This window comes from Seriola dumerili, unplaced genomic scaffold (assembly GCF_002260705.1).
Source record: "Seriola dumerili isolate Sdu_G_001 unplaced genomic scaffold, Sdu_1.0 BDQW01000665.1, whole genome shotgun sequence".
In the NCBI taxonomy this organism is placed as follows: Eukaryota; Metazoa; Chordata; class Actinopteri; order Carangiformes; family Carangidae; genus Seriola; species Seriola dumerili.
The window spans coordinates 120,917-138,498 of record NW_019174920.1 but is presented as its reverse complement, the minus strand read 5'-3'; the positions used below and the strand labels follow the sequence as shown (position 1 = coordinate 138,498).

The following is a 17,582-nucleotide window of genomic DNA, read 5'->3' as shown; positions in this document are numbered from 1 at the left end:
TTCATTAGAAAATATCTAAACTTTAATAGTTCTGCTGTGTCTCTGCTGTGTCTCAGCCTTGTCTCTGCTGTTTAAGCTTTGTCTCTATTGTGTCTAAGCTTTGATTCAGTTGTGTACCAGCTGTGTCTCAGCTTTCTCTGCTGTGTCTCAGCTTTGTCTTAGCTGTGTCTCTGTTTTGTTTCAGTCATGTCTCAAAACGTATCTCAGCTTTGTCTTAGCTGTGTCGCAGTCATGTCTCATCATGTCTCAATTGTGTCTCTGCTGTGTATCAGTACTGACTACAGTCCACAATAGGTAACATTCATATATTTGGACTAAATTACCCACAAAGCATAACTAGTTTGCCAACTCTGACATCCAGGTCAACAAGAATGGAAGAGATCTCCTGCAGCTGTCAAAGCCTGGGTCTGTACATTGTAAACTGTAGGTTGCAAGGGGATTCTTCAGGAAGACATACTTTTTTCTCATCTCTTGGCAACAGCACAGTTGATTACATTATAACAGATCTAAAGCCTTTCTCTCTCAGTGCATTCATAGTTAAACAATTGACCCCTCTATCTGACCACAGCCAGATTACTGTGTTTATGAACAGGACAGAAACTAAAAACACCACACCTCTACAGCCCAATAAGCTGTATCACATTAGAAAATCATACAGATGGGCCGAAAACAGCACAGAAGAGGTCCAGAAGGCAATAAGCACCCCCAAAATCCAAACACTATTAGACCCCTTTCTGGACACCACATACACTCAGAGCAAAGAAGCCATTAATGATGCAGATAGACACGTCAAGCACATTATCATGCAGACTACAAAAAAAATCCAATAGAAACAATCCAAAAATAAACTTAGAAAGCCCAAATATGATAATTGGTTTGACAAAGAATATAAAGAAATTAGGAAGAAAAGTTTAGGAGGTTATCCAATCAAAAGCAGAGATCCAGGAAGCGTCTTCTTTACTGTGACACACTTGAAAAATACAAACATACACACAATAAAAAAAGCACAATACACACACACAAACAACTTACATTAATTGAGGAATCCATAAATACCACTGTTTTGGGGAAAATATGAATAATATTAAGAAATCCAAATTTGAAAATAGATATAAAGAATGGAGACATATGGGTTGATCATTTCAAAGCACTGTATGAAAAATTACCAAACAACACAGAATCAAATCCAAATCCAAATAATAGCAAATTAAATGAACTCAAACTGGCAATAAAAGAAAATCATAATCCCCTGGACTCCCCCAGTACTGAGCAGGAACTGAGAGAAAAATTCTCAGCCCTAAAACCCAAAAAAGCCAGCAGGCTTCTTGATTGCATCATGGATGAGTTGCTGAAATGCAAAACTCCTATTGGCCATCCTGAAACTATTCAATTTGATTCTGGGAGTAAGTTACTTCCCCGACATCTGAAATCACGGTCTCATCACACCAATTTTCAAAAGATAAATTCGACCCAAATAATTAGAGGTATCTGTGTAAACAGTAATCTGGGGAAGGTTCTTTGTAGCATTATAAATTCAAGGCTCATAAACTTCCTTACTAAACACAATGTCTTGGATTGGATTCATACCAAAACGCCACACTTCAGATCATATCTACACCCTACACGCCTCAATCAACAAACAAATCCACCAAGACAAGACGATTTCTTTTGATTCTATTTGGTACAATGGTCTCTTTATAAAGGGGTAAAACATATGACGTTATTAAATCAATGTACACAAACAACAAGTGTGTGATAAAAATTGGCAACTGAAGGACAAAATTCTTCATTCAGAGACATGGAGTGAGAGAAGGCCGCTGTTTGAGTCCAACTCTATCCAACATCTATATCAATGAACTCGCCACTGTCTAGAGATCAATAGTACCCGGTCTTACTCTACATGACACTGACATCAAACTCCTGTTCTATGTAGATTACCTGGTTCTGCTGTCTCTCACTGTACAGGGGCTACAGCAGAACCTGGACCTGCTGGAACAGGACCGCCGTATCTGGGCCCTGGCAGTAAACATAAAAAATACTAAAACTTTGATTTTTCAAATAAGATCCAGATCTCAGGGGAAATACATGTCATTGAATCTCACTCAAATTATTTGAATCATCATAATCCCTACACCTCACTCACTATGGTAGTGGGGTGCGGGGTCATCTTTCTTACCAAAATTTGGCCAAATTGGAAAAGTACCCGATTGAAATTGTGCACTCAGAGTTCTGCAAAAGCATCATACAGGTGGACAGAAAAACCACAAACATCTGCTGCAGAGCTGAATTAGGCCGATTCCCATTACTCATCAAAATTTAAAAAGAGCAATCTAATACTTGCTTGAAAACAGTGAATCCCACTCCTATCACTACAAAGCCCTGCAGTGCCAAGAGCTGAGCAAAGAAAACAGTCTCCTCACTCAGCTCGCCCTGATGCTAAGTTTACAAACACCTTATGACCCAGTTCTGCCTCAGGACCAGTCTGACAACAAACCAATCAGAAGCAATGTTGTTATAACACACCAGAAACAAAATGATGTCATCCACTGGAACACACAAACAAAAATACAAAGCAGAATGCAGTGCTATCTGGCCCTAGAAAGACAGAGTTGAGACAGAGCAGCAAATCCAAACAAAATATTTCCATTCGACCACATGACGAACATAAACAAACTGACAATCCTGCTGGAGAGCACAGAGAGAGCTGCATCCTTGCTGCAGAGCATTCTTTACCTGCCATACTGTGAGGACAGTTGATGCTGTCTTGTGCAGTCTGTTTTGACAATGCTGTATCTGATAACAGTCATGTCAATAAAGCTTCTTTGAATTTGGGAGGGTAACACATGAAGGAGGAACCAAGATATGAAATGCCTTATTTTCAGATACTAAATGAAGAGGTTCCCAGAGGAAATCAAATCTGCCCTGTAACTCCTGACAGGTCAGTAAAGCATTATCTTTCAGTAAGTCACCAGGTGTCCTGCCAGAAAGAGAATAATGTCTGCAGGAAAGTCAGAGACAGCACAGAGTTTACATCTTTTCTTTTTATGTTTTTAGTTACATCATCGCAGATTGTACCAGACACTTTTTTTGTGAAGGTCTCATTTTACCCCTGAATATAACTTATTATTGTGTATCATACATGACCAGCATAGCAAAGCGAGTCATATTAGCTGGTGATTTCAAGTTCTGATCTTTTCTCTTGGTTTGCCAAACTAATTTAGCAATGGCCTTTTCCAAACCAAGGTTGACTTTCCTGGGTAGATGAAGAGGGAGGATCTGCAGGGGATACAAGAGTCAAGGGAGGTTTTTAGTGACTAATAAATTTCTTGAGAAATTGTGTACTTCACTCCTCATGTTTCAATCTGTAAGAAGGGCGTTACTTTCCGTTTCATTCATGTCGTAGAGACTTATCCCGACACTGACTGTCACTGCAGGTGTCCCTCAAAAAGCATTTTAAAGCTGTCATGACTGGCCAAAATAACCTCACACTGATGGTTTCAAACCCAAATTTGTCCCCACAAACATAGCAAGACATGTATACACACATGTACATGCCCTAACAGAAGTTGATCTGCAATAAAGCTTTACCACTATATCCCCATATAGACAATAGCTTCTAATATTTAACTTTTATGACCTACCTTGCCTCTTACCTTTTGGAGATTCTTATTTTGAAAGTGTCTGTGCTTCTGTGTTTGGCAGTATAAATTGCATAAGGTTTTGTACAACAGAGCCAATAATTCCCTCTTACCATGTTGAGACTTTTATTTTGAAGGTTAATCCAATGGGTGGAGATGGTATTTGTGCGTTTCTGTCATTATATATGTGTGTGTGTGTGTGTGTGTGTGTGTGTGTGTGTGTGTTTGTATGTAGTGGTAGAGCTGCCCAACAGAAACTCCAGTAAGTTCTTTTTATCTGGTTGAGACTCTTATTTTGAAGGTAAATATCAAAAAAGTAAGATAGTATTATGTGTGTGTCTGTCAATATGCATGTGTATATTGTTGTTTGTGGCAGTAAAGCTGTCTATCATAGAGCCTCCAAAAAGCTTGTGTTAGTTACCAGGTTGAGTCGTGGTGATAGAGTTTATGTGTCTTCTAACCTTCAAACAGCCCTTTCAAGTTGTCACGACTGGCCAAAATTGCCTCACAGTAATGGTTTTTAACCAAAAATGTCCTCAAAATTATAGAAAGACATGCACACACATGCAAAGAACCACACATCAACACGCACACACACAAGTACATGCAAATACACCATGTTGATTTATCTTAGAGTTGCTCTCATACCCAATGTAAAAGTCTAAGAATCAATGTTTAATTAGCCAGTCAGAATCAGCTTTGCCCATTTCTGCCCAGTAACACCTGCTCCTGAATTTGTATTGCACTCGATGGAAGAGGTGGAGGGTACCATCACTTCCTCAAAAACTGTAAAAGATATCAGAATGAGAGCAAAACTGGGTGACAAAGGACAAAAAATCTACATTTTTCGTATAAAAATTGTCAATGAAGGTTGAAAATTGCGGGATTTAAAAGAGCTTGTCTGACTTTTTTGAGGAAAATGTTCAGGTTAGAGTGCGCAGTTAGCTCTGGTTAGCAAATGGAGCTGTGCCTAAAGACAGCAGACATCGCTGAATATGTAATAAATATCACAATCATCTACACTGAAGTTACAACAACATCAAACCAAGCAAGGGAGAAAGAGGGAGAGAATGAGAAGCTAGTGCTAACTGCTAAGCTAGGGTAACTAGCAGATCTGAACAGCATGTAAACAACGGCTGAATTAGTGAAAGTCACTAAAAGGAGCATACAGCTCTGAGAGCTGGAGCAGAACCAGTGTAAGTTTAAATGTACAGCAGGTAGTTAGACACTGTGATGAAGAAAACAGCAACATTAACTGTGTTCAGATAGAGCAGCAATAAACTCTACCAGTAACAGAAACTGACTGGAGATAGAACACCAAACTGACATCAGCACGTGACCATGTCACCACATGAATGTCGTCACTACTATTAGTGAAAAGACATCAGTAAAAGTAAATCACTGTGTAAAAATGTTCTCTGATAAAACAACAAAGTAAGTCAGTTAAAATGTTTCTGAGTAAAGGTGTTACTGCGTTACGCGTTATGGTGGTGTTACTGCGTTATGAGGATGGAGGGTAGTGTTGCTTCCATCAACGAAAATTATGACTAAATGTCTTCGTCAACGAACCTTTATCATGTGACGAAAACGAGACGAGACGCAACGTAAATGCTGGTCATGTGACGATAACTATAATTAAATATATAATGCAATATTGTTGACGAATAAAAACGAGACTAAATATGGTTTACAAAATAAAAACTCTGCTAAAATGTCTCTTCATTTTCGTTGACTAAAACGAGACGAGACGAAATGTTATAACGTCATTTTGACTCGTTTAGTCGAGTTATTATTATTTTGCATGCGACGTCACTTCCTCAATCCCCACTCGCGGGCGGCATTTAGAAGTTGCAGCTGCGGTTGAACGACAATTTCAGAAACATAACACGACAGAGAAAAGGACCGATAGCCGGCAGCCAGTCGGGGTTCTTCTTTGGAAGAAAAAGACGAAATGACATTTGGACACACTTTCATTACATAGAGGTGGAAAAAAACAGAATGTGTTGTGGAAAAAGATGGGGAGAAATGCGGCCACAAAATCACAGGAAAACATGTTTGGTTGGTAAAATAAATATGTTGTAAATTCAAATCAGAGCGTCTTGTGTGTCTGGAATGGATGTATTCTTGAGTCTATAAGGTAACAATAATATAATAATAAGATAACCTTGTTTGAACTGTGAAATGGGTTTGGCTAAAAGAAAATTTTGGTTTTGTCTATACTACTAGGTACTTATACTATACTGGGTTAAATAGAATTGCATTACTAGAAAGAGACTAAAATAAAATTTTCATTGACTAAAACTAGACTAAAATGTCATCGGTTTTCGTCGACTAAAACTAGACTAAAATAGTCATGGATGATTCTGACTAAAATAAGACTAAAATGCTCAGACTTTTAGTCGACTAAAACTTGACTAGACTAAAAAGAGTATGAACATGACTAAAACTAATAAAAACTAAAATGACAGCTTGACACAAAGACTAGACTAAAACTAAAATTAAAACAGGCCGCTAAAAACAACACTAATGGAGGGGTCAAACATGTTATAGGGTGATAATAATAATATATGATAAAAATATAAAATTAAAGGACATCTTTAGGCTACCAGATATATCAGTTCCTAGGTGAGAACAGCAACGAAATCAACCAATTAATTGTAGTTAAGATTGCTGTCTTAATCTAATTATAATTTTTTACAGTTTAATTTTCAAATATCAAGTCAAATAAAAAAAACCGTTTGATTGGGTACACAGCACCATGTTCATTCCAAAATACAATGTAACCTCTTATTTCGTCATGTGTGCGTGAAATAGTCTGTCAAATGTTTGTTTGAGGCGAGGTAATTTATGACCTGTCCTTTGAAAATAAATACATGGAACTCACATTTGTGGGTATATGGCATTTCATCCATCCCGGACTCAAAGCGATGCTGCACTCGTCTGGGAGTGTGGCTTGTAAATCTGCATCGATGCAGACTAGGTGTTGGAGGGCTTTATAACCCACTCCCACTTAAGGGTCATTAGCTGGAACGACACTCAATGTGGCGGACCCTTCACACGCACGCGCGAACTGAGTGAGAGTGGGTAGGGGGAGTGTTTAGGGGCCGGGTTGGAATTAGGTCACTGTCTGAGGCACAGAGCCAACACTTCCTGTTCACTGAGCTGCATGATGAATACTGGATCACGTGACAGAGTCCAGACTCTGAAGTGGTGTGATGTAAAACATAAGGCTCAACCTCAAACAGGAAGCTGTAGTGGGTCCAGCTGGAGCCAGAATCCATCAGGCTGTTTTACACTTTAATAACATGTTGTTTTCCTCACAACGACCAGCTTCGATGATCACACATTAACATTATTACGTGTTTCCTTTTGTAGCTGTGGAAAGTTTCAGTAAGATCAGGATCTGGAGCAGTGCGTCTGTGTACTTAGCCACATCTCACGGTGTATCAACGGTGGGAAAACAATAGTCAAATCTCCACATTAGAACACATTATAAAAGTAGATTCTCTCACCACGTCTACCTCCATCAGGTTGAGTTGGGAGGAGGCAGAGAGCAGGCTGCGGGCGTCCGGAGACTCCGACATGACTGGGTCTGCCCGGACTGAGAAGATCGTCTGTGTCCGTTTGTGGCAGGAACCAGTTAATCACAGCTTCCGTTTGAATTTCAGAGTAAAGTTTCTAAATATACTTAAGCGGGCTGAGAACCGACCGTAAGTTAATGTATTATTTTGATGACGGCACGATGATCATAATAGTAAAGAAAAAAAACTATTGACAGTCCCTGAAACATGACAAAATGTACCGTTTCACGCTACATTCAGTGATATTATAATCTGTTCATTTCAAACACTGTTGTTTGTCATCACTAAAACTAATGTACAACCATACAGCTCTCTGCACTGTGGGTTTACTACTGGGTTGAGCACATGTTTTAATAGAACTGGGTCAAAACCATCTCAGGAACTGGATGATTAAAGTTCACATCCCAGCAGACCACAGGAAAACATCTGGTGAGGAAGAGAGTTGGGTTCAGACAGACATGCTGCGGCAGCTGGGGAGAGTCAGTTCCATCTGAAGCATCACTTCGGGTAAATGAGGTGAATAATATTGGTCTGGTGCCTATAAGTCAGATGGATGGTGATCTCAAAGCACTTAACAACGTATAATATGACAAAGACAAAAGTTGTTTCTCCACTGATTTTTCCTAATTATTAATTCACACACCTCTACATCATCCCCATGGTTCTCTTTTTGGTTCCACTTTTGGCAAATACCAACAAACTAACCTGCTGTGCCCCTTGAGTGATATTGTAAATATGTCAACACAAAAGAAACAACGTTCCTTTTCATCAGAACAGTGCAAACCACACTTTCTGTGACAGTAACACAAACTGCGTTTAAACACCCTCAGATCTTAAGTTAAGTGAGTGTGGATGACAATAAGTGAAGTTGTGATTACATCAGTACTGAATTTACTGTCTTGGGGTTATCTCTCCCCCAAGTTTTAAATGGGAACGGCTGACAGACACACCTTGCACTGGTGAGGTGCTGGCTCAGAGACAGACATCACAGAAAGGAGTAGAAAACTGACTCTGGTGCACTTTTATATTTTTAGTTCTACAAGTCAATGTTTCATCACATTGCCTTCTTCAGGATAAAGTCAGCAGACCCCAACTCATGTACAGGTGGGACAGGTATTACATAGTTCAGTACAGTGTAATTAATTAGTGAGGGACAGTATTTCATGGCAGCCATTACAATCCAGTTCTTCCCCTGCTTTGATTTGATATAAGTCTTGATGTGTTGGACTGTTCTGTCTTTGGTCTTCAGTCTGGTCCCAGACTTTTTATACTGTGACTCTAAGCTGTGGTCTTAACAGCTGAAACAATTACTACATTAATAGTCAACTGATAGTAAAGGAATCATCAACTATTTTGATAGCTGATTAATTATTTTTAGTAATTTTCTCTATCTGTATAACCAAACACTCATTGGCGTCTCTTCAGGAGAACTATCATTATTATTATTAACATTGCTGTCATTATTATTAATATTATTATTATTATTATTATTATTATTATTATTATAGTAATAATTACAATGACAGCAAGGTAAGTTGTTTTCCTAATTGATGAGAATATTTTAGACCTCTTTGGTAAAAATCTGTTATTGTCTAAGTGACACTAAAAACGTGGGAGCCACTTTAATTCATGTTAGACAGAATCTATCCTGTAAATATGACATTTATTTTAAACTGTGTCATTTCAATACAGATGTCCATGATGTCGGTCTGTAGAAGAGCATGAGTCTGTCATGTTTATGTGTTTGACCACAGACGTATGTGTGAGTCTGTTGGAAAAACAAGGAGTGAAGAAAGGAGTTAAAGAGGAAAGGAGACAAGGACACCAACGCACAGTGTTGGGTCGCGGCAGGCTGTATTCCTTCGACTCCGTTCACCTCCATTCACACAGTAAATAAAAGCATGGAGGCTCCGACTCTCGGGATCTAACACCAGCAGCGGGGGGTAAAGACACTGCCGCATGCGCTCTTCCTTCCACCAAAAACACGCAGAAAGGAAGTGGGGACGCTCTGCCTCTTTGATTTAACTGATTTTGAGGAGGAAGGAAGACTGTGGTTGGCGTCGGGAGCGGGGCAGCCCGCCGTGCCGAGCATGAAGCGGACGGCTGTAGTGGCCAGGCACAATGGCCTCGTCTCTCCGCTGGGGAACAACAACTCTGGAGCTTCGAGCATCGTCTCGCCGCCCCAGCCGAGAGCCACTAGCATCTCCGCTTCTGCCGACAGTGGTGTCGGCGGCGGGGTGGACGGCCTGCTGGATTTCTCCAAAGGCCCCGTCGTCAAAACCGAACTGGTCTGTAAATGGATTGACCGAACTTCACCGAGACATAGGCTGGGGCGGACGGCGACATCCGTCTGCGACCAAACTTTCAGCTCCATGCACGAGCTGGTGGACCACGTCACCACCGAGCATGTAGCAGCGGGGCTCGAGACCCTCAGTCATGTCTGCATGTGGGACGAGTGCATGCGCGGCGGGAAGGCGTTCAAAGCCAAATACAAACTCATCAACCACATTCGCGTGCACACCGGGGAAAAGCCTTTTTCATGTGCATTTCCCAACTGCGGCAAGATGTTCGCACGCTCCGAGAACCTCAAGATTCACACACGCACGCACACTGGTATGGTTTCATGATTGTCTGAACACACACACACACACACACACACACACACACACACACACACACACACAGCTTAACACGGTCACTGTAGTCTTTAATCCATGTCAGCCACCAGGACAGCATTTCCTGACACTGAAAATAAAGAGGTTCACACAGACTGTCCCCAGTCTGCAAGGAATCCCCTCCATGTTTACGTCGGCCTGGTTCAGCTCCAGTTCACTCCGTCCTTCACTGCTCCCTTGTTTCCTAGAAGGATCGCGGCTGTGAGCTGCAGGAGTCATGTAAGGTGACAGGAAGCAGCAGATAGCAGCTGGAGAGTCAGAATGAACGTGTTGAACACAGCAGATACACGTGGTTATTGATTATTTTATAAATATAGAGTTTACAGAAATTATATTGTTTTAACCCAGAATCAGATAATGAGCAGTTTAAACTAACAGTTTTTTTCAGTGAGACCCAGTATTCAGATAGTCTTTACGAAGGGTAAATAATAATAAATCATAACTAATGACTTTATTAATGGTTAATAAACATTTTTCTAATTGTTTATAAATCAGTTATAGGATATTTATAAGAACATCTCTTGTTGCCAGGTTGGTTAACAATTATTGCTTTACATTATATATTATTCAGTGTGAGAACCGAGATGATACTTATAATGGTCTCTGATCAGGCTCAGTGTTAACCTCTCACTGAAATCCATTCATTAACAACTGAAGACTTCATTATCTTAAGACCCAACCAATCTAATGTCAGGTGACATACTCACACCTGGACAGGTGGTTTATCACAAAGTGAGAAATCAGTTGAACTAGAAATCCAACTGAAAAGGTAAAGTACATGTAATCATGGAGGAGAATGAGTATCAGATGAGTCAGGGGCAGAACTACCTGGTTGATCTCACAAGGTCACAAGGACCACAAATAAACCATAAAGGGACAGTGCTTAAATATAGTCAGTAACTGCACAATAATGACACACATACATATATATACATATGTGACAAATAAAAGGCAAATCCTGAACAATGAGTTTAGGAATGTGACAACTGTTTCCATCCTCAGGTCACAGGGGTCACTGATGGTTTGATCAGGATGAAGATGATGTGATGTGAATCATGTTCACAATCACATGATCTCAGTCCAGTTGAACTATGGTATATTTGAAAGTAACATGTTTGACACAACTCTCCTCCGCCACCATCATCAAAACACTAATGAGGGAATATGTTTATGAAGAATGGTGTTCATCCTCCAGTAGAGTTCAGAGACTTGGAGCAGTGAAGCTGCTCTGGAGGAAGAACACCTGACTGAGACTCTTTATGATGGTTTGTCCTTTAATCGGTCACCAAATCCCCCTTAGGGTCCCACGACTTTTAATTTACTCTGTCTGAGAGTGAGTTCTTTTTGATAATATTTCTATTATGTATTTAAACACAAAAAACATAAAACAACTTCCAATATACAAACAAAGCAGAGTGACCACAAGAACTAATCCACTTTAGATCAAAGGTACAACACTCATATTGTGTATACACACAGACATATATGTGGGAAATTACATTTTTCTTATGGTTTATAATAATAATATAATATCTAATAATATAAAAAATATACATTATACACATGTAATCCTCCATCATCTACTTTCAGACATCAGAGAAACATTTCATATCACCTATTACAGTGACATTATAGAAATTACATTAAAAATGACATTTTATGTTCAGAAATAAAACAGAAACAGATATGGACCAGTTTTAACCTAAATAAAAAAAATAATACTTCCACTTCCTACAAGATAAATCATTGTATTTATGTTTAAACATTCCCCAGTGATTCAACAGGAGAAGGTTCCCAGTATAATTTCTTCATAAACACTCAGTGTTGTTTTTTGAGATGTCTGTTATCAGGGAATAAATAACTGTGTTATTCACAAATTAAACTCTTCTTAGATTAAGATCTGACTGGTCTGAAGAAAAAACTATGCCACAGGAACATTTACCTGAACACAGCCCCTCATACAGTAAACCTTCTGACAGTTTAGGTCAGATTACAGATGTGTACATATATTGGTTGTGGAGAAGAAAGTAAATCATAGAGCACATTTACAGAATGTGCCCTATAATTTAAAAGAACAAAGTCCTTCACAGTGAGATTAAATTATGGGATTATCACTAACTAGCAGCAGTTAGGGCCCATTCATGACTTTTATTACGGTGAGTGCTGTGTGTGTGTTGCAGGTGAGAAGCCGTTCCAGTGTGAGTTCTGCGAGCGACGCTTTGCCAACAGCAGTGACCGGAAGAAGCACTCACAGGTCCACACGGCCTCGAAGCCCTATGACTGCAAGGCCCTGGGCTGCACCAAGTCCTACACCCACCCCAGCTCCCTGCGCAAACATATGAAGGTTCACATCAAGTCGTCACCTACCTCTGAACCCCAGGACTCATACGACTCCATCCCTCATCAACTCCAACAACCTCACCTGGCACTCCTTGAGCCCCTTGACCTGAAAATGAACCGCCTCTCTCCTTCACTTGCCGACAAAAACACTACTTTTCCTCTTCTGTCTAACCATGAGTTGGACATCAGCTCTGCGAGCGATGTAGACCACAAGCTGCTGCTGCGGAGCTCATCTCCGATGGCGATGCCTCTAGATCTGTCTCTGTCAGGCCTGAAGAGTCAGCTGGCCCAGAAGCAGCAGAGCAGCAGGACCCCTCGGAGGAGTCAGCGTTCAGTCAACCCAGCCTTACCTCAGTTGTCTAACATTAAAGAGTGGTATGTCTGTACCAGGACTACAGCACCACACTTCCCTCTACTTCACCCAGACCACATTAAATCAGAACCTAGTGATGATGAAGAGTACGTCACGTAGGATGGAGGGCTTGGTGAAACTGGAGGTGAACAACAGACCTCATACATTATCAGACCAGGTCAGGTCAGACAATGCTCTGTGGAATCATAGTTGGAGCAGTTGTATGATTCAACATCAGTGGTCCCTCTGAGATGGGGCTCAGATGGAGGGCTGCTTCACTTGTCACCATCTGTGGACCAAAAACAACGGCTCACATGATGCATCAGAGGAATTTAATTTCTGTTTCTCGAACTAAACAAAAAACTGCCAGTTATCTGATCAGTGTTAGCGCACTAACCTGAGCTAACAGAAGGGATAACTTTGTACAGATGGACCAGTGAATGTTGGTGACTGCTCTGCTGTAAAGATGAAGAGGTGTGTATATGATTAGTTTATCTGAGAGCTCCTCCTAAATGAAGCAATTTCAAGGGCTAAACTGACACTGAAGGAAGGTGGTTGATGTTAACCTGAGCTCACAGTAATATTGTACACATGGTAACAGAGCAGTGAGTGTGTGCCTGTTAAGGCCGCAGTATCATGACTGGAATCAGCTGATTGTGCTGTCGGAGGGTTTCAGGTGTTTGGTGCAGACTGAGGCCTTCACTAATGAACCCTGGTAGGGACTTGTTGATGTGACCACAGTCTAATCCAACAGAGCAGTCAGCTATGGGACTGATCATCAAGTGTCTCCTTAACCTCTTCAACTCTATGGACCTGTCAGTGAGTTAACCGTGAATGTTTACACTCCATTTAACCTTTAGTTCAGACCCCAGGTTTCCACAATGACCTCTGTCATACACAGATTCATTTAACATCAAATGTGTATTAAATGATCTACAAACCAATCAATGAATCAATGAATCAGTCCAATGTGTCGTGTGAGAAGTGTGTGTGTGTCTGTGCTAAAATGGTTAACTAGTGACTTATACAATATCCAGCCACTAGTAGTTCATTTCAACCTAGATGTGAACCTGGGAGACGATGAACCCAACCTGAAAAAGATTAACGTACAGAGATACCTGATTTAAATTACTGTGTTATCACCTTGGTCTTAACAGACCAGGTAAAACTGAAGGTGAGCACCTGAAATGTCTCAGTGATCCCTCATTACACTGGCACATATCTACAGAAAGTGCAGTAATAATAATAACAAGATAATAATAATAATAAACTTTATTTGTATGCACCTTTCATACAAGAAATGGAGCACAGTGCTTTACAAGTAATAAATTACATTCACCACAAGTGCATCACATGAGAATACATAAAATGTAAATGTTAAAACACTGACGTAAAATGAGATGGAATAATAACAACAGAAAAAATGAAATAAATAATTAAATAAGTAAAAAATGTATTACATAGAAACCATAAAATCAGTAAGACATCAGTAATTATAACAGCATTTAAAAGGAGTGCTGAGCAAAGTGCAAACTATAAGATACGTTTGAAGTTTCATTATAAAAATACTTAATGAGCTGATATCTATAGGTCGTGTTTGGGCCATAACTGACAAAGGCTGCATCCCCAATTTCCCTATGGCTGTTACTGGGAAGCTTCAATAAACCACCAGTATGATCTCAGTGTTCTTGGAGGTATAGAGTTGACAATGGAGTTTACAGTGTAGCTTGGTCCTCGCCCATTAAGGCCTTTGTATATAAGGAGGAGGATCTTAAAATCAATTCTAAATGTAACAGGAAGCCAGTGCAGAGCAGCTAAAACTGAACTGATGTGGTCTCTCCTCTTGGTTCTGGTTCACAGCCAAGCTGCAAAGTTTTGAATGAGCTGAAATCTTACAAAGTTCACACAGGAAGTGTCAAGTCAAGTCAATTTTTATGTGTATAGCGCCAATTCACAACATACGTTATCTCAAGGCACTTTCCAATATAGAGCAGGTATAGACATTCTCTTTATCTGGGTCTGGGTCTGGGTCTGTAAACTCTTACAAAGTAGTTTAGACAATCATTTTATCTGTGGTTATTATTTTAAGCTTGGTGAGTAGTTTATCACTGATAAGAAAAAATTAATTAAATAAACAAAGATGAAGTGTGAGATACAGTCAACTGATATGAACCCCTTCCTTTAACACCCTGATGAAGCTACACTAACTCACAGTCAGAAAACAGATGATTAGACCATCTGAAGTTTCACGTTGATCATGTTATCAACCATTTTTTGTTAATTTTACTTTCAGTTTTGTGGCTTTATTTTTCTACATGACTCTAACATCAGGTGATAAGACATTTCCCCATCCTAAGTCATTATCATGATACTTAAAAAAAACCCACGAGGTTTAAAGGGAACTGGACTGAAGTTCTGTGTGAGTTAAATCTTAGCAGAGTCCAGCTGAGAGGAATCCTATCCAGTCTGTGAGTCTTGGAATTACTAGTTTAAAAAACAACAACAAACTCAATGGCTACTTTACAGTAGTTTTTCCTTCCTGGAGCTTTCAGCCACACTGATTAAGAAAATGTTGGTCAATGGGATAAGATTTCATTCGTCATGTACTGTAGCACCAACTGTTCAGGTGATTAAAGGCCTCTAGACACATAATTAACTACTGATAAGACTAAATGAATCCATGACTTGGTGCTGGGATTTATGATCAGATAACATCAGGTGTGAACTGGATATTTGCTGCTCAGATCCAAAAACATGTTTGTGACGTTAGCATAGACTGACCCCGGTCTTTAATATGCATCTCCAAATTCAGGATGACCCATAAGAGACCTGTTTACACCTGATGGCCTATGGTACCTTTGAGTCAGGCAGTATTTCACCTGTCAGACTTTTAATGTGAAGGACTCTGTCACAAATTGAAACAGCAGTGGGTTAGATTTTTTAACAATTATTATAATAAATACTTTGAAGACCAGAACATTACAGGTTGGAGGTACTAGTAAGTTTCTGAGACATCACTTCATGGTGAGTAAAAGTCAAGTTTTCAAAGAGCAATACAAAAAAATCTCACAGACCCTCACAACAACCTGAAAGACCAGACCGTCACAACAACCTGAGGGTCTATCCCCTGACGTGATTATTGTGTTTCAGACTTTCCTCTTAACTTTGTTCTGGCTAATGTCTGGAGATTTTTTTACTGTGAAAAAGTGTTAATCAACTGATTAACACTCGGTTGGTCAAGCTGTAATCACTCATTCAGGACAACAAAACTGAAAAAGCAGACTTGAAGAAAAAAACTGAGGAAATCAGCTCCATGAAAGGAGAAGGAAAGGAAAACTTTATCAGGAAGAACAAAAGCGCTCTGACATCACACTAACATCCTGGAGACACGAGTCACAGAACTGGAGAGATACTTGCCGCGCTGGAATCTTCGGCTCAACGGCATACCAGAGAAGATAGAGAGCCAATAGCAAGGAAGTGATTAAATTATATGCCACACTATTTTACCAGAGGATAAGAAGCGCCTACCAAAAGTGATTGAAACAGTCCACCGCCTTGGTGCAAAGAATGCAAATGAGCCCAGAAGCATTATCCAGTTCTCATCCTGGGTGCACAGAGCAGCGGTCTAGGCGGCATTTAAAATCTCAAGGTACCTGCATGATAATGGCCTGCATTTTGCTGAGGATCTCTACAAAATTGACAGGGAAAATCATAAAAAGCTATAGCCGATGGCAGAAGCAGCTGGGAAAGAGGGAAAGGTGGCTTTCTTAGTGGGAGGACACGGCTTTATTGATAACAGAGAAATTCTCCCTCCAACTTCATAATCCGGAAAGCATAATGAAGCTACAAAATAATAAATACTTACAGAAAATAATTAGTTCTTGCTTATCAGGTATTTGAAAACACAAGCCACTTATTTTTTAGGGCCCAGACACCAAAGGGTGCAAGGACCCTATTGAAATTGTACCGTTTCTTATTATTATTTTCCTTCCATAAAGTAAATCTCCTTTTTGAGGCCTTTCCCATATTCAAAAAGTCATGAAACTTTGCATACGCATCAGGCCTGGTGAAAATGTACATCTGGTATGGGTCTCACACATGGGTGTGGCAAAATGGCTCAACAGCGCCACCTAGAAAATTTCAAGAAGGCCTTTCCTATACCCTTGGTTTAACCTACATGCACGAAAATCGGTAGGCACATGCCAAGACTTACAAAAAAGCCTCTTGCGCCCATACCTTCAACCAAACAGAACTCCTCCTAGGGAATTCATCGACATGATCTGTGGTCAGCCTCATCTCAAGACCTTTGCGATGTTAAAGTTATGAAGCTATTGAGTTTTCGCTGTAGGACCCGCCCCTGATGGCGTGGCGAATTTAAATCCTTCACCATTAAAAATCAACTCACTCTCATTTCAACACAAATTGTCCAAACTGCCTCAACCTTTCTGTTTGTGATACAGAGCCTAATGTGTGCTCATTATGTCGTCTCTAGCTCCACCTAGTGGTCAAACTTGAGAATGCATATAAAATCTTTTAAATCTTTTCTGCTACCACACAGTCCGTCTTAACCCATGAGCGCGGTGTTCGGCAGTCGTTACGGTGTGCGACGCTTCAAATGGCGCGCCGCAAGCCCCCCTGAGTTGCACAGGAGTGCGAGGGCCTGCTCAACGCTGCTTGCAGCTTTAATGTTTTATTTGTTCCTACACTGAATGCACTTATGTTTTAAAGGAGTTTTAAATCAAAACGCAACTGGACTTGATTATTTGTCTGGGAAGACGTTTCACCTCTCATCCAAGAGGCTTCATCAGTTCGTGTACGCATCTGACCAGGCTGGGACTGGTCTAACTTACTGGTGTGGAGACCCAAGTATTTAACCTCTTGTGGGCGTTCACAAGGCTGATGATGTCATTGGTTTCTGTTTGTGCTCCAAGTGTCAACGACAGTCGTTTGCACGACCGTTGTTGGTGGGAAGTTGGTTTCGACTTCGTTAGTGCTC

The 17,582-nt window shown here is 40.3% G+C and overlaps 2 protein-coding genes across 3 annotated transcripts in view; one reads left to right on the top strand and one right to left on the bottom strand.

The window, feature by feature from the left end:
- The window catches only part of vps8 (VPS8, CORVET complex subunit), an 85,135-nt gene extending 77,874 nt beyond the window's left edge, over window positions 1–7,261 (bottom strand). For both annotated transcript variants that reach the window (XM_022765088.1, XM_022765089.1), the window contains exon 1: window positions 7,151–7,261. In XM_022765088.1, coding sequence (XP_022620809.1) covers window positions 7,151–7,222 — 72 coding nt within the window. In that variant the 5' untranslated portion in view covers window positions 7,223–7,261. The remainder of the gene's footprint in view (window positions 1–7,150) is intronic.
- Window positions 7,262–9,135: 1,874 nt separating this feature from the next.
- Window positions 9,136–13,467, top strand: LOC111236402 (zinc finger protein ZIC 4-like). The gene is made up of 2 exons (XM_022765114.1): window positions 9,136–9,832; window positions 12,075–13,467. The coding sequence occupies exons 1-2, from the start codon at window positions 9,310–9,312 to the stop codon at window positions 12,704–12,706; spliced, it is 1,155 nt and encodes a 384-aa protein (XP_022620835.1). The 5' UTR covers window positions 9,136–9,309; the 3' UTR covers window positions 12,707–13,467.
- The last annotated feature ends 4,115 nt before the right edge of the window (window positions 13,468–17,582 follow it).

Bases quoted from the DNA above. Each gene is read 5' to 3' on its own strand.
- LOC111236402 (XM_022765114.1), top strand. From the start codon at position 9,310: ATGAAGCGGACGGCTGTAGTGGCCAGGCACAATGGCCTCGTCTCTCCG. The intron at 9,833-12,074 runs GTATGGTTTCAT...TGTGTGTTGCAG, and splicing joins TCACACACGCACGCACACTG to GTGAGAAGCCGTTCCAGTGT.